At 47.5% G+C, this 25,350-nt stretch overlaps 1 protein-coding gene across 4 annotated transcripts in view; it reads right to left on the reverse strand.

Annotated features, from left to right (window-relative positions):
- The window catches only part of Tln2 (talin 2), a 428,435-nt gene that overhangs the window by 29,340 nt on the left and 373,745 nt on the right, over positions 1-25,350 (reverse strand). For all 4 annotated transcript variants that reach the window (XM_050125928.1, XM_050125904.1, XM_050125914.1 and 1 more), the window contains 7 exons: positions 24,910-25,056; positions 21,430-21,596; positions 20,442-20,625; positions 16,565-16,690; positions 16,264-16,380; positions 10,694-10,879; positions 6,344-6,451 (listed from right to left, as the gene is read on the reverse strand). In XM_050125928.1, coding sequence (XP_049981885.1) covers positions 6,344-6,451; positions 10,694-10,879; positions 16,264-16,380; positions 16,565-16,690; positions 20,442-20,625; positions 21,430-21,596; positions 24,910-25,056 — 1,035 coding nt within the window. The remainder of the gene's footprint in view (positions 1-6,343; positions 6,452-10,693; positions 10,880-16,263; positions 16,381-16,564; positions 16,691-20,441; positions 20,626-21,429; positions 21,597-24,909; positions 25,057-25,350) is intronic.

A 25,350-nucleotide genomic window follows, 5' to 3' on the forward strand; every position in this document is an offset into this window, starting at 1 on the left:
AGAGGAGGGTTTTCCTTGGACTTCCCACGGGACGGGAGGGAGGGAGGGGGACATGATTGGGGGAGGGGGAGGGAAAGGGGAGGCGGAGGTGGGGAAGAGACAGAAATATTTAATAAATAAAAAAAAAAAGAAAAAAAAATAAAAAACTATGTATATATGTATGTATGTAAGTGTGTGTGTATGTATGTGTGGCGGGGGTGGGGTGGGGTAATGTGAATTTAAGTGCAGGTACCAATGGAGACCAGAAGAGGGCATTAGATCTTCTGGAGCTCTAACAAGTAGTTGTGAGCTGCCCAGTATGGATGCTGGGAACTGAATTCAGATCCTCTGCAAGAATCGTATGCACTCTTAACCGCTGGCCATCTTTCCAGTTCCTCTGTTTATCTTTTTATTGGTTTTACGTTTATGAATAATGCTGTATGATTCCAGTTCCTCTTGCAAAGACCAAAAAGGTTGTAGCCAAAATGATGCGGTATCAGTTTACAGACCAGGACAAGGCTGAGCAGTGTGTAATTAGATTTACATACACAGCTAATCAAGAGGTTTCTAATAAAAATACTAAGGCACCTTGAACTTGATAGGAACTAAACAGTGGTGCTGGAAACACACACACATTTATGTATACACATATATACACATATGGGAGAAACTGAACAAATGAGTGAAAAATAAATCCTAATAAGACAGCTTCCTTGAGCATTTCCAGGAAATCACGAGAGTCCTGGGAAGGCTGAGGGAAGAGGCACCTTTTGCTTCCTAACACAGCCAGTGGGCAGGCTGTCTAACCAAGTGTATCTTCTGAAATCAATGCACCCATGTAACTCTGAGTCCAAATATTTCTCTGCTCTCTGAGTCTTTCCTCAGTTTACCTGCCTATTAAACGAGTGTAACAGTCTTTCCCCCACAGAGTTGTGGTGGGCTTATATAAGTGAATCATAGAAAGGGCCCCAACAGCATTACTTAGGTAAAATCTTAATATCAAGTTTAAAAAAAAATTCCCAAGTGGTATCATTTTTGTCTGAAATAGTGCTCTAAGACCACTAGTTGAATAATGGTTATGGCTCATTTTGTGACTTGTTAACCAATCCACAGACCTTGTTAAATTATTACTCTGTTGTGGACAAAAGGCCATGAATGTGAGTTAAAAGTAAGGTAGGGTTATTCATACTTTAACATGGTCATCACCCATGTTAAAGAAAAAAAGCTAACATGATATCACATTCTTATAATCCTAACACTGGGGAGGCAGAAGCAGGAGGATCCCTGAAGCTCCTTGGCCAGCCCTTCTAGCCAAATTGGTAAAAGCCCATGCTAGGTGAAAGACCCTATCTCAATGAGATGGAGAGTGACAGACAGATACCCACATATTCCATTCATGGGTACACACATAGTCACATGAGCATGCACATGGACGCACAGACAGACAGACAGACCTTCTCCTGAAGGGAGATCAGAGGTCCAGAGTCCCTGAAAACATTAAAGAAGGTCCACGAAGCTCCCTAGGCTACACATCCTGGTACCCCACTCAAGGGCTGTCTAGGTGCTGTGTCTGCTTCCAATCATAAGGATGAGCAGCAGGAGGGACATTCTCAAGGGAAAACAAGATAGTTGGTGTAAATTAAAGAAGCATACGCCTGCAACTCCAGCACTTGGGAGGCTGATGCAGTGGGATAGCAAGTGCCAGGCTATGTAATGAGACTTATATGACATATATCTATATTAGGATTGAAAATTCTGTAATTCTATTGAGAAAATGTGAGCCCGCTGCCCTGACATGTTTAAACATCTTTTTAATAAAGAAAAACTATTAGTTCTTTTAGAATCTTATACAATGAGTTTTGGCCAAAGTGTAGAAAATGCAAACAAATCTGTGGTGATCAGAGCAGGTCATCGGCTGCCTGGACAATCTGAAGGCGAGACGTACATTTATTCCTTCAGTTATGGTCCTGCTTTCCTAGGCCCAGAAATCTGTGCTGCTGCCTTCTGCCTTGTGCCTCACTAAAGCTGAGGGGAGTTACAGGTGTGGGAACTTGAAACACTTGAATCATCAAACTGCAGTGACTGAAGACGTCTACAGCTGAGAGAAGAGCCCTCCAGGTAGACAGAGAGTGCCACTTCCAGGAACAGATGGCCCTTTAAGGCAGAGCACACTGCCGAGTTAAGGTGTCTTAGCTCTAGACAGCCAGGAGGAGACTTGCTCTATTTTTAATTCTGTGATTAAGTCAACACAATTTCTGATATCAGGACACAGAGAGACCCTGAGTAAAGTTCTGCCAGGGAAGTGAAGGTTAACCCTGTCTGAGATCTTGGGCTACAACAGCACGGCACTGGGAGGCTGGTGCCTGCACCCTGCCCCGTAGAGCAGATGCTCCAGCATGAAGCAGTGCACAGCAAATGCAGGAGGCCGATGCACTCCACGGGCACCGAGGAGCTTCCTAGAGCAGCCACGATGGCTCTGCCTAAACCAGAGCCTGTGTATGCTGAGAGTTAAATAGAGCGCTAGAAAAAGGCAGAGGTGGGGTTCTAGGCAGGGGCTCTCAATTTGGTATCTTATTATAAACAGGTTGAGAAACATTCTGTGTGCTTATGTTTCTTTGATTGTGTGTGTGTGTGTGTGTGTGTGTATACCGTAAAGGTATACAAAAACTCTTATTTATATTTTTGTGTTGGGTCTCTGTGTTAATATGTATGATGGGCATGTGGGTGCCTGCCAGAGAAGAAGAGGCCATCAGATCCTCTGAGGCTGGAGTATGGACAGAAATCAAACTCCTGTCCTCTGCGAGAACAGCGAGCACTCTTAATCACGGAGCCATCTCTCCAGCCCTGACACAGAAGTTCTTATCACACTAGATGGGCTGAGTTCTTCTTGTTTTATAGCACTAGCTTTAGGGCACTGAGCTGGTTCTTCTGCTAATGGTCTCACTCGGAGAAACAGCATGTTCCTATGTCTCCCATAATTATGGATGATGAGGACACCTGGTGTCCTGGCACACCATGACAGCTACACCAACCATCGAGATAGGTCTGCAACATGGAAGACTGAGCCTCCACTCCATGGGAAAGAAGAATCTGTGTGAAACACTAACAGTGCACAATATGAGCGGCCACAGGGAAAGCTCCCTGATGGTTCTTGTTGGGGTCCCAGAACAGAAAACAGTGGTTCCCCCTTCTCATCCAGCCTCCTACCCACACCGGCCCTCATCAGATGAAGCTTGCTCCTTGACACATGGAGTCATCCCCTATGGCCGGCATCTCCCCTATGACCGACAACTTCCCTCCTGCTGCTCATCCTTATGGTTGGAAGCAGACACAGCACCTGGACAACCCAGCCCTTAAGTGCAGTACCAGGATGTGTAGCCCAGGGAGCATCATGGACCTTCTTTAATGTTTTCAGGGACTCTGGACCCCTTATCTCCCCTCAGGAGGAGGGGTGTGTGTGTGTCTGTCTGTCTGTGCACGCATGTGCGTACACATGTGACTGTGTGTGTGCCTATGAATGCAATATGTGGCTGTCTGTCTGTCACTCTCCATCTCATTGAGACAGGGTCTTTCCCTGAGGGCTTTTACCAATTTGGCTAGCCTGGCTGGCCACGGAGCTTCAGGGACCCTTCACTGCCTCCCCAATGTTAGGATTACAGGAATGTGATATGTTAGCTTTTTTCTTTAACATGGGTGATAGGGATCAAAACTGAGGTTCTTAGCCGGGCGGTGGTGGCGCACGCCTTTAATCCCAGCACTCGGGAGGCAGAGGCAGGCGGATCTCTGTGAGTTCGAGACCAGCCTGGTCTACAATAGCTAGTTCCGGGACAGGCTCCAAAGCCACAAGAGAAACCCTGTCTCGAAAAACCAAAAAAAAAAAAACAAACAAACAAAAAAAAAAAAAACAAAAAAACTGAGGTTCTTATGCTTGTCCGGCAAGTATTTTTCCACTAAACCATCTCTTTAGTCCCTTTTAAAGACAGGATCTTGCGATTTTGTTCTGACTGGTCTCAAACTAACGACCCTCCTGCCTCAGTCTCCTGAGTGTTGACGCTTTGAGCTTGATCTATCTTTTTTTGTTGTTGTTGTTGTTTGAGACAGGGTCTCATTATGTAGCTCTGGCTGGCCTGGGATTCTCTATGTAGAGTGGGCTAACCTCAGAATCACAGAACTCCATACGCTTCTGCCGAAGCGCTGGGAGTAAAGGCACGTGCCACCATGAGTGGTTATCTTAAATTCTCCTCTAGTGTGGGTGTCCTCAGAGGATACCTTTGTGAAATCAGTTCTCACACTCCACCTTCACACGGGTTACATCAAACTCACGTCTCCAGGAGTGTGTAGCAGGCACCTTTCCCCACTGAGCCATCTGATGGTCCTTCACGTATCTTTTATTGTAGTATACTGCTATAATTGTTCATTTTTCTACCAGTGATTGCTAGTGATTTCCTACTGTTTCTGACTTAAAATTAAACTATCATATCTAATATGCATAGGCAAGAGCAGACAATAGAGAGTTTGGTACAATTATAGGCAGGGTACAGAACATATACCCCAAAGATAATGGAAGATGGTACACAGTCTCATGAGGACAAAGATGCCTTAGGAGGCTTTCTGGCTTTATTCCTTTGACCCTGCAAGTCATATACTCATGGACCAGTCTTCCCAATGGATTCTGGCACATCTAGTTTGGTTAAAAAGGCTCCTTCCTCTGCTTAAGGTGTTTTTCTTTGGCTCATGTAGTTTATAGTAGCTTCCACTCATTGGAGTTCAGACTTTGGAAGCCCAAGGTTCATAACTGCAGACTCCTCCCTAACCTACCTGAGACAGGGATTCTCTAAGTAGCTCTGGCTGTCCTAGAACTCACTCTGTAGACCAGGCTGACCTCCACTCAGAGATCTGCCTGCCTTTGCCTCCTCAGTGCTGGGATTAAGGGCATGTGCTACCACTGCCGGACTACTTTTTCCAAACAAAACCAGTAATATCATACAATACTTTATCAGTGACTGAAGTTCTCTGGATGAACATAATGACTCCTCAGAAGATCTGAAATAGTTAATCCCAGAAGATAATTTAAGATGAAGGCAGTGACCACTAGAACCAGAACAGAGCTGGGGACTTGTTCCCACGTCTGTTGCTGAACTGCGGAGTGACCTTAACCAGGGGAAAGACTTTTGTGGGTTTCTGGTCGTTCATCTCTTCAGCCACAGTTCATGTGGCTGTACAAAGAAAAACAAGTAAATCCAATGCTTGTCTTCCAGAGACAAGAATTGTGTGCTTGAGGTGGCCTGGGACTTGTTTTTATTTTTAGGTTTAGGGACAGTGGAGCAGACATGGGAGGGGACATGTCATCCAATTTCTTGTGTTTTCCCTGGTTCCTGGACAAACTCTCCTGGGCTCTGCTCCAGTCCATACAAGGTTCTAAACAAGGCTAAAAAAAACAGGTACCAACCATAACCACAATATCTGCTGCCCAGAATCTTCTGTCTTTCTCTTCTAATCCTAGTTCCACAGTGGATACAGCAGGCCAGGCACTCTTGATGTGACCCACGCCATTCACTCAAGGATGACAGGAAGCCACCAGAGGCTAGCAGACCACTAGCAATTGTTCTCTTTAGCTGGTCATGGAGGCTCCTGTTTTCTATACTTTTAGAATGCACTTGGGTCTCTGCAATAAGACCTCCCAAAATGACATGTGTGTGTATCAGTGTGCGTGCATGAGCACGTGTTTGTGTAGGTGCATGTACGTGTGTGTGTAAGGCTAGAGGTCAATGTTGGGCATCTCTTTCAACAGCTCCCCCTTGTTTATTGAGATGGGGTCTCTGACTCAATGTGGAGCTTGCTGGTTTGGTTAGACTCTGGGATCCTTCTATCTTTACCACACCTTCACTCCCAACACTGGGATTACAAGTGTGTGTTGCCTCACTCAATTTTTTTTTAACCTGGGTGCTAGGGATCAAATTCAGGCCCCTCATGTTTGCATGGTAAACTCTTCAACTGAGCTATTTCCCTGGCCTCAGAGACCTTTCAATTCTTTTCAACATTGTCTCTGACCTTCAACTTATCAATTCCCCTCTGACACTGCCTCCTCCTTTTCTCTCCCCACCCTACCCCAGGCGTGTTTGCTCTGCTGGCTCTTTGGTGCCAGACTGAAATCAGATCTTTTGGACCCCCACCAAGTCTTCCTGAAGGCTGCACTTTCGGTCCAGTGTGCTGGATCAGACGGTCTGCTCGGCATAGTCCTAACCTTATGAGAGATGCTGGCAGGATGCTGGGAAGGGGGTACGCCCGAGGGAAGGAGGGTCTTCACCTATGTCAGTCACAAAGAGACACAGCTCTGCTCCACCCTGCCCACACTCCTCCTTACCACCAAGACGTGTTCCAGAAGGTCCAAGTAGCCCAGGGTGCATTCGGTGCCGTACCGCAAGGCTCTGGTTCGTACCTCTTCGCTGACATCAGGGTAGAAGGATGCTTGCTGGAGACAGATTGAGAAAGGGAGTGGGGAGGAGAGAAGACAATGTTGGCATCTTAAACCAAGAAGAGCTGCTTGTGAGTTCCCAGCGCAGCAGAGCTGGCCACCTTGGTCTCTGAGGCGGAAGACCTTCACCCCCATTCTCTAGGTGGGAAAGGAATCTCTCCCTCCATGCTCATGCCTCTGCAGCAGGTCCTTTGACAGTCTGTAGGCTGGCTTCCTGGGGACACACGGCAGAAACACTGGAGTCTGGGACCTTCTGTCCCTTCTCACCCTCTTCTCCATGCAGTAAAGCATCCAGGAAGATTCACAGCTACTGTTTCCAGCAGGGGCACTATTATGGCATCTCTATGTCCCCAGACTAATGAAGCCCATGTTCCCACTGAGCCTTCCAAGTTACAGTCACAGGGCACTCTCTGTGACCAGAGCCCTTAGGTTCCTTCAGTTCGCGGCTCCCTGCTACCCCCAGGCTCTGTAAAGAACGCATCTCACATTATACAAATGCAGAGATAAGCAAGCCAGAGCCCTGGGTAACAGCCTCTCAGGCTTTTCCTTGTACCGTGACCTGCCACCTCCAGTTATCCATGACAAATTGTTTCAGGTAGCATTCTGACTTGCAGGGCTGCGGGATAAAAGGCACCCTAGAAAGCATGGAAAAGTGCAGGCGTGGGACATCATCTTTTATTTGCTACATAAGGAAACCCTATCCCCTTCATTTTTCTTGCGCAGTTTCCACTCTGGAAAGCACTTGGGAGGCTTACAGAAAGGCATAAAACAGCACTCCCAATAAGCCAGCAGCCACAACAAAGGCACGACACATGACAGAGCCAGTCTCTCTGTGGCAGGCCTATAATCTCAGCCACTTGGGGAAGCTGAGGACCCCAAGTTTAAGACCTGCCTGGTCTATGGAGTGAGTCCAAGGCTACAGTTTGGGCAAATGAGTGAGCTTCTGATTCAAAATCAAGTAAAAAGAGGACTGTGGCTATAACTTGGTGGCAGAGTGTTTGGGTACCATTCATGGGTCCTTAGGCTAAATCTACAGGAACACAGAAAAAGTCAAGACGTAAGGGGGGCTGACTAGTTTTGGCTTTACAGTTCATCTCCTTTCAGAGATGAGCAATGTGGGTGGCAAGACCTGTGTACCCTTCCTTAGGGAACATGGCAAGCAGCTGCCATTGAGGAGACAAGTTAGACTGACTGAGGACTAACAAACCTCAGAGGCAGAAACCAGAGGTGGTGGGTGGGGATGTGGGTAAGGAGGGTGTCCACAGCCATGTCCACGTGCTCTTAAAATGCCCATATTTCATTATGTCTATGTTTCCCCGAGCCTCTAAATGTGAAACACAGAGCTGTGCACTACTGTGGGTCATGTGACACGGGTCATGGCGCTACAATGCAGTGGCTTCGCCAGAGCAGGTGACCAAGTTGCCAAGAAGGGTTGGGGGAAGAATATTCTTGCTAACTGTGGTGGCTCTGTAACTTGGCAGAAACTTTGGGAGAACAATCTGGCAATAATGAAAAGGTTATACAATTTGATCCCCTAATACCACTTCTGGGAGTCTTCCTGAACAAATAATCCAAAGCCCAGATAAATCAAATAAACACAAAGATGTTTCTTATAGCGAAGTCGTAGGTGAGTTGGCAGTGGGCCCGCCTAACACACATGAGCTAGCACCCCATAAACCAGCTGTGGTGGGGTATGCCTGGAAGCATAGAGCTAAGGAGAGGCAGGAAGGTTGTAAGTTCAAGGTCATCTTTAGCTACATAGTGACCAGCCTGGGATACATGAGACCCGATCTCAAAAATAAAACAGTAAAGCTTACAGCAATAAACACTGTAGGCAACCTATCTATCTGACCAAAGGGGAAGGCAGTACTGGCTGATAGAAGTCATGAGCTAAACAGTAAGAAAGACCAGAGCAACACAGGAATGGCCACCTCATGCCAACGACAACCAGAAATAAAGAATTAAATCTAACAAAAATATAGGCACACGAAAGCAGACTGTACAGAAACTCACCCAGGTGAAGACACCTGAGAGCTGGTCAATCCTGGCATCTGTTAAAGCCAGGCAGTGTGGGTGGGATATGCCTCACCTCCACATTTGCCTGGCTCCCCACTCAGACCCAGAAGTCATGTTCCAACAGAGCAACTAGGTTCACTGGTGTGACTTCAAAATTTTTCTGCTTAGAAAAAAAATTCTGTGTGTTGGAGCAGGAGAGATGGCTTAACAGTTAAGAACACACTATCTGCTCTTCCAGAAGACAGGGGTTCAATTCCCAGTATCCACATGGCAGCTCACAACTGTCTAACTCCTAGAATGAACACCCTCATCCTGGCCTCAGTGGGCACAGGCAGATATGCAGTACACAGACATACATTCAAGCAAACACATCAATATACAGAAAAATAGTTAATAAAAAATACCTATGTGGAGGTCAAAGGGCAACCTCAGGTGTCATTGTTCGGATGCTATCCGCCATCCACCTGCCTCTGGTCCTGATTGCTGGGATTAAAGGTGTGTGCCAACATGCCTAGGCCCACTTTAGCCTGGGAACCCCAAGGATCTACCTGTCTCTGCCTTCTTGGCGCTGGGATTACAAGCAGTCACCTGGCTTAACTTGTGACTTTAATGCTCTAGGCATCTTAAACACTCATCCGATCACCTTATCTCAGCTATTACTTCCTCTTAGGTACAGATTCTGTGTCTGGAGGCACAGACATGTACACTGCCGCATCACGTTACACACAAGTCACTTTGGAACCTTGTCTTTGTTGCTGGAGTCCCTTTCTCTACCACCATGATTGGGCTGAATGCCCACTGAAGCAGCCTCAACTGTTCAAGAAACCTCACAGCTGCACTGTCAGTAGCTGGTTCCGTGATCTCGGCCCATTTCTTGTGCTCCCTGATAGTCTGTGCATGCACATGCGGGCGATGTCCTGAGGAGCTCAGGCAGCATGCCGCTGGCTGGCACCCACACCAGCATCTGCTCCACGCAATCTCACAAACACTGAGGCAAAAGGGACTTTATAATTACAATAGGAATCAAGTGCGAGGGGCTTCTCTTTAACAATTAATAACTAATATATATGATTAGATTTGTAAGTCATGTCAGTTCACATGGCAACAACAGGATATCTAAGAGGAGCCCCAGTAAGGGCCCAGTATTGATGGTGTAGCAGAAACCAGAGGGCTCGCACCAGACCAGTGACTCTGAAGGAAGACTTGCAAGTGTAACTGTATGGACAGAAGGACATTCTGGATATACTGTGGACTCAGTGTGTCACACTACAGCTTCTGTGATGAGATTTTTGTTTCTTTTTAAAAATTTTCTCTTAAATTTTATTCTATTTTATTTTGGAGGGGAGGATACAAGGGCAGAGGGCAGGTACAAAGGGATGAGGAATGAGTGAGATTGAGAGGAATGATGTGAAAAACAAAAAGAATAAATAAAAAGAAAGTAAAAAATAAATAAGTAAATAAATCATGCCAGTTTGCATTTGCTATCAGTGGTTTAGAATCTGCTTACGTGGGTTCTGGTGATGAAACTCAGGTTTCCATGGTTGCAAGCAAGCACTTTATTCCTTGAGCCCCACTCCACCCCAGCCCTTAGAGACGTTTTTCTTGATCCACCATTTAGCAGGTTGGTTTTCTGTATTTGTCTTATTGCATGATGCCCTTTTTCTGGAGGGAGGTGAGGGATGCAGCTGCCTCCAAAGGAACTGTCAGCATCATTGCCATCATCTTCTTACTACTATTGGTTTTTGTTTGTTTTTGTAGTGTGTATGGTTGGGTGATTTGCCTGCAGGTATGTCTGTGTACCACATGTATGCAATGCCTGTGGAGGCCAGAGAGGGCAGCTGATCTTCTTGGAGCTGCCATATGGGTACTAGGATGGAAACCGGGTCCTCTGGAAGAGCAGCAAGTACTGTTAACCTCTGAGCCATCATCTCTCCAGGCCCTAATGTTTGCTTGTTTGTTTTTTTTGAGGCAGGGTCTTGTTATGTAGCCTAGGTTGGCTTCTGACTTGCAATAATCCTCCAGCCTCCTCCTCCATGCACTAGGTGGGAGCTAACCCTGCCAGGTGTAAACTGCACTCTCTGCACGCTGGTCTACCACAAAGTTTAAGGTGTGCAGCTGCTCCCTGCTCATACTCCAGCTCACCTCCTTCACCAGGACACTAAATGAGTCATTTTCAACAGGAAACTATCCATCATCCATCCACAACAATGCTCAGGTCCTTACCTTGCAAGCTGTCAACATATCTGAGACGGCCTTCCTGCTCAGATTGGCGGTTGCAATCACGTCTTCCTGTCTACATGAATTCCCAGCTGCCACAGCTTTGGCTGTTGCCATGGTGATGCCTTTCGTCATTCTTATTGATTCTTCGGGTGATGATGTCTTCTCAGGTATGTCTTTTGACTGAAACACCTTGAAGGCAAAAAAAAAAAAAATCAAAAAGGAAAGGACAAACATTACTTACACTTTTCTACCTGGTGCAATTAGTGTCTGAGAACCAAGCTAACAATGGGAAGAGACTGTCACATGACAGGAAATTAGAAACCTAATTAAGGACAGTAGAGTGGGTCATACAGAGACATTTGACGTTTGTGGAAAGAATATGGTGAACAAGAGGTTTCTAAAGGGCTAACTCACCCATTTGCAAACATCACTACCCCATATTTACATACTGTCTTCCTCAATCCCAGTGTGGGCTCTAGGGCAGGAGTAACCTGAAGACATCACTTTGGATGATCTCCTGCCCACTTTGCTCAGGTATGAGTTTATGGAGTGAAGCATTTCATCCTATAACTTTCACAAAGATAGCTGCAGGGCTATGCAGAGGTGTTTAAGTCGGTGACTCCAATTTAAACACACACACACACACACAATTTTTAAAAAGTTGCAATGAATTCATGTTAGCCAAGGCAAGCTGCCTTTGCTTCACACACACCTGGTCCTTTGTCTTTACTATGAAGGATTAGCCCTGTGACTGTGTGCTGCATGAGCATCTGTCCCTGTAGAAGAGGGGCTGCCAAACATCACTGCTCCTTAAAAAACGGCAGTGACAATTAAGTAACTCAGGACAGCAAGTCCTGTGTCCAGACCCAGGTACCACAGTGGGATGACGGCTACACATAGAGTTCTCCAAACTACTGTGGTCTTCATGGCAGAGGCTCTGTGGAGAACACTCTGGGTGAATTCATTCATCTTCATCTATTTTCCATTTGTCACGTGTGTGGGGCAGTGTGCATGTTTGTGTGTATGTATGTTTTGCCTGTGTGTGGGCACATATGTGCACGTGTATGTGTAGGTCTGAGGTTAATGTCAGGAATCAACATCATCCATTCTTCCACTTTATTCATTGAGGCAGGGTCCCTCAGTCAAACCCAGAGCTTACTGATATGGTTAGTTGTGCTAGTTTGCTTGCTCTGGGGATTCCCTGTCCCACCTTTCCAGACTGGAATTGCAGATGGGCCACAGTATTTATGTGGGTTTCTATGGAGCCAAACTCCTGTCTTCATGCTTGTATCTGGGTGTTTTAACTGCTGAGTCGTCTCCCCATCCTTCCAACTGAGAAAATGTAGTTGAATTCTAAGCCACTCTCATATACTCATAATGACCAAGCATCTGTAATGTCCCAGGATAGTCTATATTATGTATCTTCCCTTCCACTGCCACCATGGGGTACCTACAGCTGTCTAAACCTGTATCCAGATCTCAGGCGGGAACATGGCCATCCTGTGCAGCCATTCTAAGGTACCTAGATGATGTAGGATTCCCCTCTGGATGCTGTGAACATGTTTTATTACCATTGGTTAATAAGGAAGCTGCTTTGGCCCATGGCAGGGCAGAATACAGTCAGGTTGGAAGAGATAAATATAGAGAGACTAGGTAGAGTCAATCAAGGCAGATGCCATGTAGCTGCCAAAGGAGACAGATGCTGGAACCTTACTGGTAGGCTACAGTCTTGTGGTGATACACAGATTAATAGAAATGTGGCCATTTAAGATGTAAGGGCTAGTTAGGAATATGCCTATGCTATTGGCCAAACAATATAGTTTCTGTGTGATTATTTGGGTCTGGGCAGTTGGGAAACGAATGAGCAGTCTTTCATTACAAAATGGAGCCCACCATCTGGGGCATGGAACCATATAAGACCTAAGAAAAAGCTTAAGAAAAAAAAAGCTTCTAGACCCACAAAAACGGGAGGCCAGTGCAGCTTCTTGGTAGCTGCATATTTTCAGATAGGTTCTGTTTGCTGGTGGTGAGCAGAGGTGTGGCTCCTTTAAGAGAAGGCTTCCTGACTCAGCATTAGCAGCAAAAACTGAGACTCCTTTAAGAGACAGCTTCCTGGTTCATGCTGGTGGCATGAGTGGCTATGGCTCTTTCAGAGCATGGTGCAAGTTACTTGGTGGTAGCATGGGTCAACTGCTTCCCAGAGGTGAGCGTGGTTCCCACCTGGCAGTCCCAGAGCTGGCAGTGGTCTACCTCTGCCATGTTAAAAGGCAGAGAGAGGTAGAGCCAGCATCCAGGGCCACCGTGACTTCACTGCTTACCATTTTAAAATGTTCTTTGTCAGAAAAGGATTTCAAACACACAATAGGACATATTCAGACATAACAGACCTCTAAACGAGAGACAGTGTGCTTTTAAAAATGTATGTAGGCTTGGGAGACAGAGAAAAAAAAGAGTATAGACAGTTATAAAAAGAAGTAAATGGTTTTAAAAAAATAAAACAAAGTTTTTCAAGAGACAGTAAAAGTAATATAAAAGAGTACAAACAGACATAGATAAAAGGAATAAAGATAATAAATATTAAAAGTAATAAAAAAGTCACGTAAAGATGGAAAATACAGAGAAAGTCTAGATTATGTATGCTATTGTGGTTTCTTTAAATTTTTTTTTACTGTTAATGAGTTAACTACAAAAAGATACTTGACAGTGGGGGCTGTTAAGCTAAACCAACATAAACATTTTAAAGGTATCTTGACTTCAAAATTTGAGTCTAAGGCTATGTTACTTTGAAAAAGAGGTTCTCCTTTTGTTTCTACAGAGGATGAGAACCTGTGGATTCCTCTAGAGTAATTTGGTTTGATGGAACAAGAGCCCCTCCAAAGGTCTCCATAAACCCTAAAAATACTTCACCCAACAAACAGCAGGAAGCAGTTTGGAGAAAACTATGCCCAATTCCCAAAATGATTGTTTATAAATGCTTGTTTTCATTTAAATGGGAATATGATATAGAGATGAATACTTTGCATAGGTATGAATTTTGGTCTGTTGATACAGATTTAAGGTCGATTTTGTTACACTGTGTATATGTATTTCTGCTCTTGGTTAAGGTATTGTGTTTGTGTAGCTCATTTAAAAATGTAATGTATAATTAAAAATTACAGATTAACAGATAGTCATTTATAATAGTCAAACTTGTAGTCATGTTAGTTAGGTTTTCTAGAGGTACAGAGCTATATTTCAGATGTATAGATAGTCTTCAAACCTTTCAAAGACCTACAGAATACAGCATTTAAAATGTTTTAAGAACTTAGACTTTTCTTGACAGTGAGACATGTCTGCTTTGGAAGCACCAATTACTTAAGAGATGTTGGGCATTGAAGAAACTTGTTATGATATTTGCCTTCAATGTGACAAGGCTAGCCATTTGGAGAAGAAACTTCCCTTACTGCTTGGCGGTAAGCTGTATAAACTGGACATGCAGGACCCACAGAAAAATGACTGCTGAGCTTGTCAAAAGAAGGTGAGATTCCTTCTTCATGAAAGAGTCTGCCAGAAATTCTGCAGGACACAGAAGAAAGTGACTGACAAACTGCCAATATAGGTGGAACAGTCTTTGAAATTTCCTGCTCCATGGAAAAGTCTACTATGGGTCTGTAGGCTGAAGATGGGTACCCAACGTTACAGAAGAACTTTGGGTGACTGTTCAGTCAGTGAGATGTTTCTGTCAATTCTAGAGTTTTGGAAGTTGCTTACAATATATTTCCTATTTACTTAGGTAATATATCCTGGCATCTTTGATGGAATTAAAGACAGATAGCTATAGTTTTCATTAGTTATGATAAAGGATAAATTAGATACAAAACTTTAGACTCACAAAGATAGAATAGATGATAAGAGTATTTTCTTTAATTTGCCAAAGGTAAATGGACTAAATATTATACTATAATTCTTGCTTGATAACTGTTTTGTATATGTAATTTTACTATATTAAAGTTAAAAATCTTCCTTTTTATTTAGACAGAAAAGGGGAGATGATGTAGGACTTCCCCTGTNTCTGTATGCTGTGAATATGTTTTATTGCCATTGATTAATAAAGAAGCTGCTTTGACCTAAGGCAGGACAGAATATAGCCAGGCTGGAAGAAATATGGAGAGAGAGTAGGCAGAGTCAAGGCAGACGCCATGTACCTGCCAAAGGAGACAGATGCTGGAATCTTACCAGTAAGTCACAGCCCTGTGGTGATACAGACATTAACAAAAATGGGTTAATTTAAGATGTAAAGAGCTAGCTAGGAATATGCCTAAGCTATTGGCCAAACAGTGTTGTAATTAATATAGTTTCTGTGTGATTATTCAGATCTGGGCAGCTGGGAAATGAACGAGCACTCTCCACTTATAACCCATATAGTATGCCTTAAGGAATCACCTGCTTTTGAGTTACTTACGTATTCTTTAGCTTCTCCTTTAAAACTATGACCTAACTGTATTTCCTAAGCTGGCTCCATTCAAGGTAGGACAAAAGAAGCCAAGAGTCATCCCAGCACCAGCAGAGTTGCTCATTTCTAGCACTGCTTCTCACGCTGCCTTCATAGGTGATCCTGAGAGGCAGAGCACCTGCAGCAGAGGCAGAGTCCCCAAGTGCCTGCATATCCCCTAAAAGAAGCTACATCTGTGATTATACCTATTACAAAGAAATCCTGAGGCAAAACCACTCATTTCCTGTCTGTTTCTATGTGTGGGCGCTAGGATGAGGGGTGTGCAACTGTGCAGAGCACAGAGAACATCCCTACTGTCGCAATTCCTGATACCTGTAACTCTCCAGGGTTAGAATGCGGGAAGAGTAAACAGACCTAATGTCTCTAAGGAGAGACATCTCAAACGGACATGAGCCGGATACTGAAGAAGAGTCTCACCTAAAGGCATCTGCGCCTCTCCCCTAACAGTGATCCTCAAACTGTCATTCCACATGTGGCCAACAGCAATGTGACAAGAAAGGATGCGTGTACTCCCCATAATCTAAACACAGGGCTAGCGTAAACTGCCGTTCTGACTTTTCTCTTCTGCAATGCTCCAGTGTCATGTTGTCGTTTGGGTGGAATAAAGTCTGGACTGTCCTAAGTGATACATATCAACCCTAGGGATGTAGGGCTACAACCTGGCTAGGGATATAGATCGGTTGGCACAGTGTTTGCCTAGCATTCATCAAGCCCCGAATTCAGTCCTCAGCACCTCTGTAAAACCAGGCACGGTGGCATACACCTGTAATCCCAGCATTTGGGAGGTAAAGGCAGGAGGATCAGAAATTCAAGTTTACCTTTGAAGATGTAAAAGTTTGAGGTCTTCCTAGACTCCATGAAACCTTGTCTCACAAACAAAGAGTCCCAGTAGATCCCAGCCACACTCACTGACATACAGGTAAGCAGCTACAGATACCACCAGGAGACAGATGTGTAAGCCTCCCCAGTCTAGGAGTTCCAGGTAAAAGCTCTTTAAATTAAAAATCGCAGAGAAGCTCATGTGTCAGTCATATGCTGGACGGTGACAGCTAGCTGAGGGTGACGGCTGCTGGGTACTCACTGTGAGTTCTTGCTTTATGTACTCGATGGTGGCCTCAAGTGCCCTTGTGCCCCGGGTGGCTTCATCTTCCACCGCCTTCACAGTCTTAAGGAGAGAGGTGACATTGGTCACCATCACCTGCGTTGGAGGAGAAAAGCATAGGGTATGCTGTCTGAAGGGTAGCATCTGCACCTTCTATGCCAATGGTGTGGAAGATAATCTCCTTCCTTCGTACGAGGAAGACGATCAAATGTTTTTCCTTCCAGCAGTCTGGCATATCGCCATCCCGTCATGGTCAGCCCCCGCTGGAGCCCCACCCTACCTTGGCAGCTCCTTTGAGCTGGTACATGGAGGGGTCATCAGCTGGCTTGCTAGCAGCTCCCTTGGTAGCACCAATGAGATCAGAAAGAGCCTTGGCCACATCTTTGATGGCATTTATCAGCACCACCTGAAAGAGTAGGAGGCTGGTGAGTAGAGAGGATGACCTTCAGTGCTGGCTTCTGCCAGGGCGCAAGGATGCGGGAAGGAGGCTCTTTATCGGTAGCTTTATGTTCTGCACATGACACCACCACTCAAGAAGCCACCCTTGGAGGGTCTGTGGCTCAGGGAGGCCAATCTTCCTGCTGCTGCTGCTAATGATGATGATAATAAAACTAACAGAAAGGCTGCTCCCACTGCTGCTGCTTAGGCCGAGGCTGAGAACTAATGCCTACTTTGACACCAAAGTGGAGGCTGATGCTGAGGCTGAGGCTGGGATCTGGGTACATAGCTCTCTGGCTGCCAAGTCTGCCAACAAGCTGTCTCTGACTGGATGGAGGTTGCTAAGGCAGAGGTACCATCATTGAGGAACCATCACTCACCCAGAAGCATTGGTAACACAGTGACTCCTTCATATGGGGCAGTAAGGTCTCTATGGCACTCCGCCTGCTCTCTAGCTCTGTGCCTGCAATCCCCTGCCCCGCACCACGAGTTTGGACATGTAGATCTTTCTTCCTGTTGTCTTCTACCTGGAACCTGGCTTTTTCCATCCTCTGGGTTCAGCTTGAACGTATGTCCCACGAGATTGATCCTGACCACCTAGCAATGGGTCTAGCTCCTGAATACCAAACTACTATCAGATGGCCCTGTTTAATACTACAGTCGTATTAGTCCACGGTGCCATTTAATTTATTCGCTTATCCATGATTTATCTTCTCCTACGACCCAATGAGGTTAGAACAGACCCTATTTGGATTCCTCCTCAGAACGTGTTCTGGCACACACCTGGCACTCAATCTTGAGGAAGAAATGAAGACAAAGTGGCCTGCTCCGTCCTGGAGCTGATGCTATCTCGAGTGCTGGAGCTGGAAGCTGAAGCACCAGCCAAAGGGAGAGCTGACATGAACTGGGTCACTGCACTGGCGCCAAGAGCGGAAGGTTTGGAATTTGGACTCTGGTCAATGTGATGCCAAGGGCCCAAGACTTAACCTTCACAGAGTGCCAGCCCTTCCCACCTCATTCAGTTGCTGTGAGGACCAACCTGGGTAATAAACAACAAAGCCTTCTGTGGTCTCCAGAACTCCAGACAGTAGTGACACAGAAACATTGTAACTTAACAGCCTCCTGCATCCTCCACACCCTTTGCTGTGTCACCTCATCAAGAGGGCCAAGGGACCCTAGCCAGCCTCCTGCACCCACAGGCTGGGGTCAGCTGGCTGTGAAGGCCTGACACTCTCTCCAGAGCCTGGAACAGTGAAGACGTGCAGCAAGAAATGGAGGCACAGCAAGCCAGGGCTGCTGCTACCATCATCGTCCCGGAAGTACTGCCCTGTCCTGGTTACTTGACAGGTGACTGACATGCAGAGGGGACATTTTTTTTTTCTGAGCAGGTCTGAAAAAGTAACTTACTTATTAAAAATTTTAATTTATTAATTAGTATTAGTGTGTGTGGCAGTCTGAGTAGAACCCCATGGAGTTGCTTTCTTCTCCCAACTTTCTGTGGGTTCTGGGATCAAATTCAGGTTGTCAAGCCTGTGAAGCAGGTGTTTTACCTGTTGAATCATCTCACTGCCCCCCCCCTTTTAAAGTGAGTTCTCATTAGAAATTGCTGCTTCAGGGGACTGGCCAAATGGCTCAGCAGTTAAACACTTAACTGCTCTCCTGAAAGATCCAATTTAGGTTCCCAGATCCCACATCGATTAGCTCCCAGCTGTCTCTAGCTCCAGTTCCAGGGTACTGAAAGCCTCTGGCCTCCTTGGGTACCTGTATTCATGCACACATACCCACAGCTGACACACCCACCCACACATAATTATAAAAAACAAAGCACTCCAAACCTTCTAGATTTAAAAACAGAAACCTCTTTTTAAAAATTATTTCGGTTTACGTAAATAAAATTAATTTTAAAATCTGCTCAGAAAAATAACCCCTCTGCATGCCAGTCAGCTGTCCGGTAACCAGAACAGGATGGCACCTTTAGACAAGGACCACTGAACGGCAGCTAAAGGTCTGCGGAGCAGATGGCACGCTAAGTGCGCCCACCCCAACAAACAGGCATAGGAGTTGGGGAAGAGGCTGCCCAGATAGGGAGGCAGAGGAAACACTAGGAGTCACGGAAGATTTGTGGTGGCTCTAAGAACTCATTTTGGGATTCTCTACTTTTTGCACCTAATACAACTTGTTGAGATAAGATGTTTTCAAACAAAGGGGAAAAAAAATCCCACAGCAATTTAATGCATTTCTCTGTGTGAAAAAGATCCACAGCTTTCTCTTCAAAATTAGCTGGCAAGAGAAGATCTCTGGGGTGGGGGTGGGATTGCACTTCCAACCTCAGCAACAGGGATGCCAGCCGTTCCTTCCTTCCTTCCCCCCAGGGTGGGACCACCGTCTCAGGTTTCTGCAGAAGCACTGTGCAAACAGTGGATCTGAACTCTAGGGCTGCTGGAGGAAACCGAGCTGGGGGATACAAACACTAAGAAGGGTTCCTCCCGGGGCCCCATTGTCTCGGAGGACAGTGGGAACGGAAGGGGCAGGGGACACAGGAGCAAGGTTGGTGGCCCCCAGTTAATTAGTGCAGTCATTGCTGCCCGCCCAGGTCCTGAGGAGCAAGTGTTATCTAGTTTGGGGCCCAGTGGACTAGCCTGCTGACCCGACTGGTGCAGGCGCCTCTGTTACTGGGACAAATGCAGGGGAGTGGGACAGGCTCCCAAGGACTCCAGCCGGCTGCCAGCTCCAGGCCGTGGGAACAGCAGCTGGCCGTGTATCTGGCATGTGCCAGGTGCTGCTATACATGGTGTGCTGGTGTCGAACATGAAAACCTGCGGTGACTCTGGCCTGGAGAGGGCGTTAAGGCTCAGGTGGGGCATTTCAACCAAGTCACCACCTCCTGAGCAGAAAGTCCTCCCACTTCTCCCTCTGCTTCAGAGCCAGCCATCTCCAGCAGTAAGCCAGCCATCTCCAGCAGTAAGTGACATGTGCGCCATACCCTAGGCCAGAAGCTGGGTCACCAACAGCCTGTTGCCAGACATTCACTTTCGCCATAGGTGACAACATTCCTCTTTCTCTAGCTGCCCCCCCCCCCCCAGCTTTGGCCACTCTTGAGGCATTTCTTTCCTCAGCAGGTGCCCGGAAGGTTGGAGTTCTCCAGGCTCAATCTGACATCCCTTCTCTTGACCCATGCTTTCCGCTCCCTGAGCCTGCAGATGCTGAGAGGCAGCCACACCTGAGTCACACCTGAGTCACACCTGTGCACAGGAGCAGGCTCATGCCCTCGATGCTTCTAGCTGCTTGTCTCGCACTTCTGATTCAACACGCCTTAGACTGGGACTCACCCTCCTCCCTCTGGTCCGGGTGGCTCTCCCCCCACTCCCCCCATGGATGGCTCACTTCTCTGGCTTCATGAAGCTACATACTGCTCCAGCCTGACCACAAGACACTTGGCACTCCTCCCTCGCCTTTATTCTCACCATGTCTTCTTCAACCAATTGTTCACCAGACCTGGCTGACTTACCCTTCTAGGTTCCTCCCAAATCCATAGGCTTGTCTCAACCCCTGAACCATCACGACAGTCCACATCTCTGTCAACTGCTTCTTGTCCGCTTCTCCAATCAAGCACACACACGTATTGCTTACTTCAAAGGCTACATGCTTAACCCCATTCTGAAGCCTGATGCAGGGTGTATAGGAAAAAGAGAAAGGCAGTCCCCAGGTCACATTCCTACCTGGGTCTCAGGGTCATTGGAGCCCAGGCTGGCAGCCCCCAGTTTGACCACCTCGGCAAGCTGGGTGATGGTTGCTGCAGAGGACTGGGCGGCCTGGGCCAGCTTGTCTGGAGTCGATGCGGCCCCTGACACCAGCAGCTTAGTGTCTTCCACCAAGGCCTTTGCTGTCTTCAGAATGTTCTCCCTGGGAAAGCAGGGAGGCCAGAGAGACGGGAGAAACAGAACAAAACCTGTTCACTTGCAGTTGGGAAGGAAGGAAATCCTTTCCCGGGGGCTTTGAGAAGAGAGGCCCCAGTGATCCACCCCCCTCAAGGGGAGGGGAGTCTTCCATGCACATGAGGGTGTAGCTTCAAACAGTATGTAGCGGGATTGGTAGCACGGCTCCAGAGAGAGGCTCAGCACAGTAGCTAGGCGGAAGCTCAGCTTCTTCCTATGGCCCCACAATCTCAAAGATATTTCCTAGGCACACGGAGTTGTGAGGGTGCATAGCTTGTACATCCTGCTCGGGGCTCAGAGCCCATGGGGCCAGGCTCCAGATGGACAACAGAATACAGAGAATCTCCACTCTATCACAGCCCCACAGCCCTTGGACTGGAGAGACAAGAAAGGGGCTGGACACGTGATAAGGATTTAGGGGTCATCAGCGGTAAACCTGCAGAGCCACTGACACACGTGTTTAATGAAGGCTCCGAGGAGGCAGGAGGCTTTGGGAAGTGAATGCTAACTCTGCCTCTCCTGGTCCTACTGGGTCTGTGGGCAGCCAGAGGGGCAACTCCCTGGTGTGCAAACATCAAAAAAGCTGGCCTCAGTTGGGGAAGACTGATTCTAACTTGTCAAAGGGAATTATTCTGACCCTGTGGTTCACGCCCCCTCTGAGAATCTTATTGACATCCAAGTGGATAAAGCACATTTCTGAGTCCTGGGCAGAGTGTGGTGACCAAATGTGATCACCAGTTTCAGGGATGCCAGCTGAAGTCTCCCCCGGTACCTGTGGTCTGCAAAGGTCTCGCCATTCTCCGCATTCAGTGTCCCTGCTGTTGCAAACATGATGGTGGTATCCAGGTCGGCGATGATGCCAGAAACAGCAGTAGCAGCCGTGATGCATGCTTGGGTCCCCTTGTTGCCAGCCTGGAGAGCGGAGAGCACCAAGGATACCTGGAAGGTAGAAAGGGGAGGCAGGGAATGGAGAAGGTAAGGCTAAGATAGTGTGCCCCCATTGAAAACACTGAATTCTCTCGGAGCTGATGCAGCACAGAGGTTAATGACACAAGATGAGAGCTAAGAGCCTGGGTCTGAGTATATTACTATTCATATACTACCTGACCTTAGGTACCAAGCCTCAGTTTCCTTGAATGTAAAACAGTTAATTACAACATAACATATGCAAAGTGCCCAATAAAGTGTCTGTAGGTCACAACTATTTCCTGGAGAAGAGTGCTCACCAAGTCAGTACAATGCTTCTGACACCATACTGAGGGAACAGGTCTAGGCTCCCAAGATGTGGGTGGCAGTTTCCACCCTTCAGTTAGGTCTGGAAGGAAAAACTACTGTCAATACTCATTATTCACCTGGCCATGCAGGACAGGTCACTTTCCAGAGTGGATCCCAGTGGAGCTCCTGCATGTCACCGTCCATCACTAGGTAGCAATGCAGTGACCCGAGGGTCCAGCAAGTTGGCTAACGGCTTCACACTCCATATCAGAAACCCCGGGCACCAGCTTCTACCTGTACCCCTTCCTGTTCCTAGAGACACTTTCTACAGCCGCAGCCTGATCACCCCACATGCTCACCATCAAACCATGTGTCCACCTGCCCACTGTCTGTCAAGTCTGCCAGCGGCTAAGGTCCCCACACACCTGCCTTGCTGTGCAGAGTAAGTGCTTTGTCCTGCTCTCTTCCCCCAGCACTGATGTGCTCACCCTGTGAGATACAGCTCCAGGTTCCCCTAGATGGCTCTCTGTTCTCCTTCAGACAGGCAGTTCTGCCCAAGGAGTCTGAGTACACTATTCCTGTCCTCAGGACAGCCATTGTCCTATCGATCAGAACTATCGTCACATGGCAGCTGAAGGCTCTTTAACCTCTGCCTGTACACACCCGCTAGTCTTGACCATGCTGATGCACATAAAAACATGTGTGTCTACACCATGTGTGGGTGAGGGAGGCGTGGGGGTGAGGGCAGAGGTCAAACCCTAGGTGTCTTCCTCAGTTGCTCACCAAACTGCCTTTTTTCCCTACCCCCAGGTAGTAGTGGTAGGGTGGGCTAGACAAAGCGGGACAGGATCTCTCGTTGAAAGCTGACAGATTCTGCTGGAGTAGTTGGCTAGTAAGTCGCAGGGCTCTGCTTGTCCCTGCCCCATCAGTGTTGGGATTATATGGGAAATACACGTCTCGAAGCATGCCGAGCAAGCGGGAGTCAAAACATAAATAAGAGGCACGGAGTTTGGGATGTTCTTTCTTGTACCCCTCAGGACTCAGGAGACTTGCAGGTATAGTTTAGCAGAAAGGACACAGGGACCATTTTCTCCAAGACGGGTCCACAGAGAACTGTTTCTTTCCGGGGATGGCTGGTTTTAATTGCCAACTTGCCACACCTAGACTGACCTAGGAAGTCTCAATGTGCGCCTGTCTTAAGATCAGGTTGGCCTGTGGGTCCGCTATGAGGGATTTCTTTTTGCCTTTTTAATTTTATTTATTTGTGCCCAAAGAGGCCAGAAGATGATGTTGTAAGCCCCAGGACTGGAGTTACAGATAGCTGTGAGCCACTGCGTGGGAGCTGGGAATCAAGCCCAGGGCCTCTGGAGCAGTAATGGGTGCTCTTGACCACTGAGCCAACTCTCCAGGCGTGAATTTTTCCTTAACTGGGTTAACTGAGGTGAGCCCACTGTGGGCGGCACATCCCCTGGTTTTGGGCCCTGAACTGCATCAGAGTAGAGAAAGCAGAGCACAAAGCACACAGGCATTCATTTCTCTCTGCTCTTGACTGTGGCTGTGACAGGACTAATTGTCCGAAGTTCTGGATGCTGGGATTCCCCCCCAGATGGACCGTAACCTGTGACCTAAAACAAACCCTTTCCTCCCCTTGGTGCTTTTTGTCACAGATTCAAATGCTAGGAACTGGCCACCTCCCCACCTCGGTCCTCCCCGTGTCCCAAGTCAGGCCACTCTGAGTGGGAACAGCAAGACCAAGACTGGCTCAGCAGGATTCTGCATGCATCTTGGGTGCCTGGGGAAATGGGCAAAGTCTTTGAAGCTAGGGAAGGTGCCTTCCTCCAGCTGAGAGGTTGAATTCTAACTGTAGAGACCATAGCTGGCCAGTCCCGCGGGCTGGGGGAAGTTGCCAGACAGATAGAGGCTCGGCCTGGCCCAGGACTGGTTGACAGAGCAGCCTCTGTTAGCCGTTTCCCATTGAACGCTTCCTCTGCCCAGCCCTCCGGCCTCGTCGCCAAGTCTTGGAATAATGCGGAGCTCTATGCACATAGACGTGACGAGAACTGCGGAGCAAGGATGCTCCAGCCTCACTACTCACAGCTGCCACAGCAGGACTCTGATCCAGAAACAAAGCCAGAAGCTAGCAGACCAGGGGAGGATAAAGAGCCACTGGGTATGAAGGGAGGATCTAATGCCGGCCTTGTCGGCTAGGGAAGTGCCATGGGAGAACAGAATTTCAGAGGAGGGGACTATTTTGTTCAATGTTTAACTCCGTACCTGGCACAGTACCAGATACTGTTACACACCTTGACGCTGTGAGTCAGAGATTGCGCGTTTGTGTGCTCGTTTTATGGATGAGGAGACTGAGGCTTGGAAACGCGATGTAACTGATACGCTCTTCAAGCCTTGCTGCCCACACTCCTGACCATCTTCCCCAACAGCAGCTCCAAGGCTCAGAAGCCCAGGGCAGGTTTCTCTTCCTCCATGGTCCATCAGGTGACTGTCCAAAATCACTAGGACCACTCTGCCTCACGGTATGTAAGTGGAGAGGTTACACACCAAGCGGATCTCAGTCTTTTGTTTGTCACAGAGACCACTCTGCTTCACGCTTCATTTGCTTTGCCTTTGGAGACCGGGTCTCACTACACAGCCCAGGCTGGCTCTTTGGGGTTTCGGCTGTACCACTCTACCCAGCGCCTCCGGTTTCTCGGTCCCAGCTCTAGCCCTCAGGTACTCTCTGAGACAGGGGATCAGCCATTACAGGGTGGGCGGTGATATCAGCCTTCCCCTGGCTGGCTCTGAATGCTGATTTTGGTAGGGCCATCTGGAGGGAGTCCCTGACTTTCCCAGGGCTGCCTCTGTTTTGCTCGGAATTTCTCAGGTCCTGTGACAGCACCCTCGCTGGGGAAGATCTGGGTGGCGAGGGAAAGTTAATCCACCTTAGCTGGATTAACTTTGGTTTCAGTCTCCACCAGAGCTGGTCACGTTGTCAGTGCTCAGCCCCATGGCTATATCCATCTTCCCCACAGGGACCCCTTACCTTCTCAGTGACGGAACGGGCACACTCGATCAGCTCTCTCTTGGTATAGCTGTCTGTGGGGCACACCTGGAGGGCCCCCGCCTTCTGCACCAGGAAGATACAGCCATGACCCAGGTCCTGCACACGTGTGCGAATCTGGAATCCGATCTACGGAGGCAAAGCCAGAAGGGGGGGGAAGGAGTGTGAGGGACCCTGCCATCCAAGCCTGCCCTAGGTGGAAAATTTCTCTTGTGCCTTCTGGGAGCCCAGCTAGGAAAATTCCATTCTATTTGGAACCCTGTCTGGTGAGGTAGGGAATTTAGTTGATTTACCTTTCTGTAAAATGACTGTAAAAATGCCCACAGCCTCCATTAAGCAAGCCTGTAGCTCACTGTTCATCTTCTCCTGGCCTGGCTCATCTGGGTCAGGCCACCTGAGAGTCTATACCCGAGGAGTAGACGT

This window comes from Alexandromys fortis, unplaced genomic scaffold (assembly GCF_014885135.2).
Source record: "Alexandromys fortis isolate MF-2015 unplaced genomic scaffold, M_Fortis_MF-2015_v1.1 scaffold_22, whole genome shotgun sequence".
Lineage (NCBI taxonomy): Eukaryota > Metazoa > Chordata > Mammalia > Rodentia > Cricetidae > Alexandromys > Alexandromys fortis.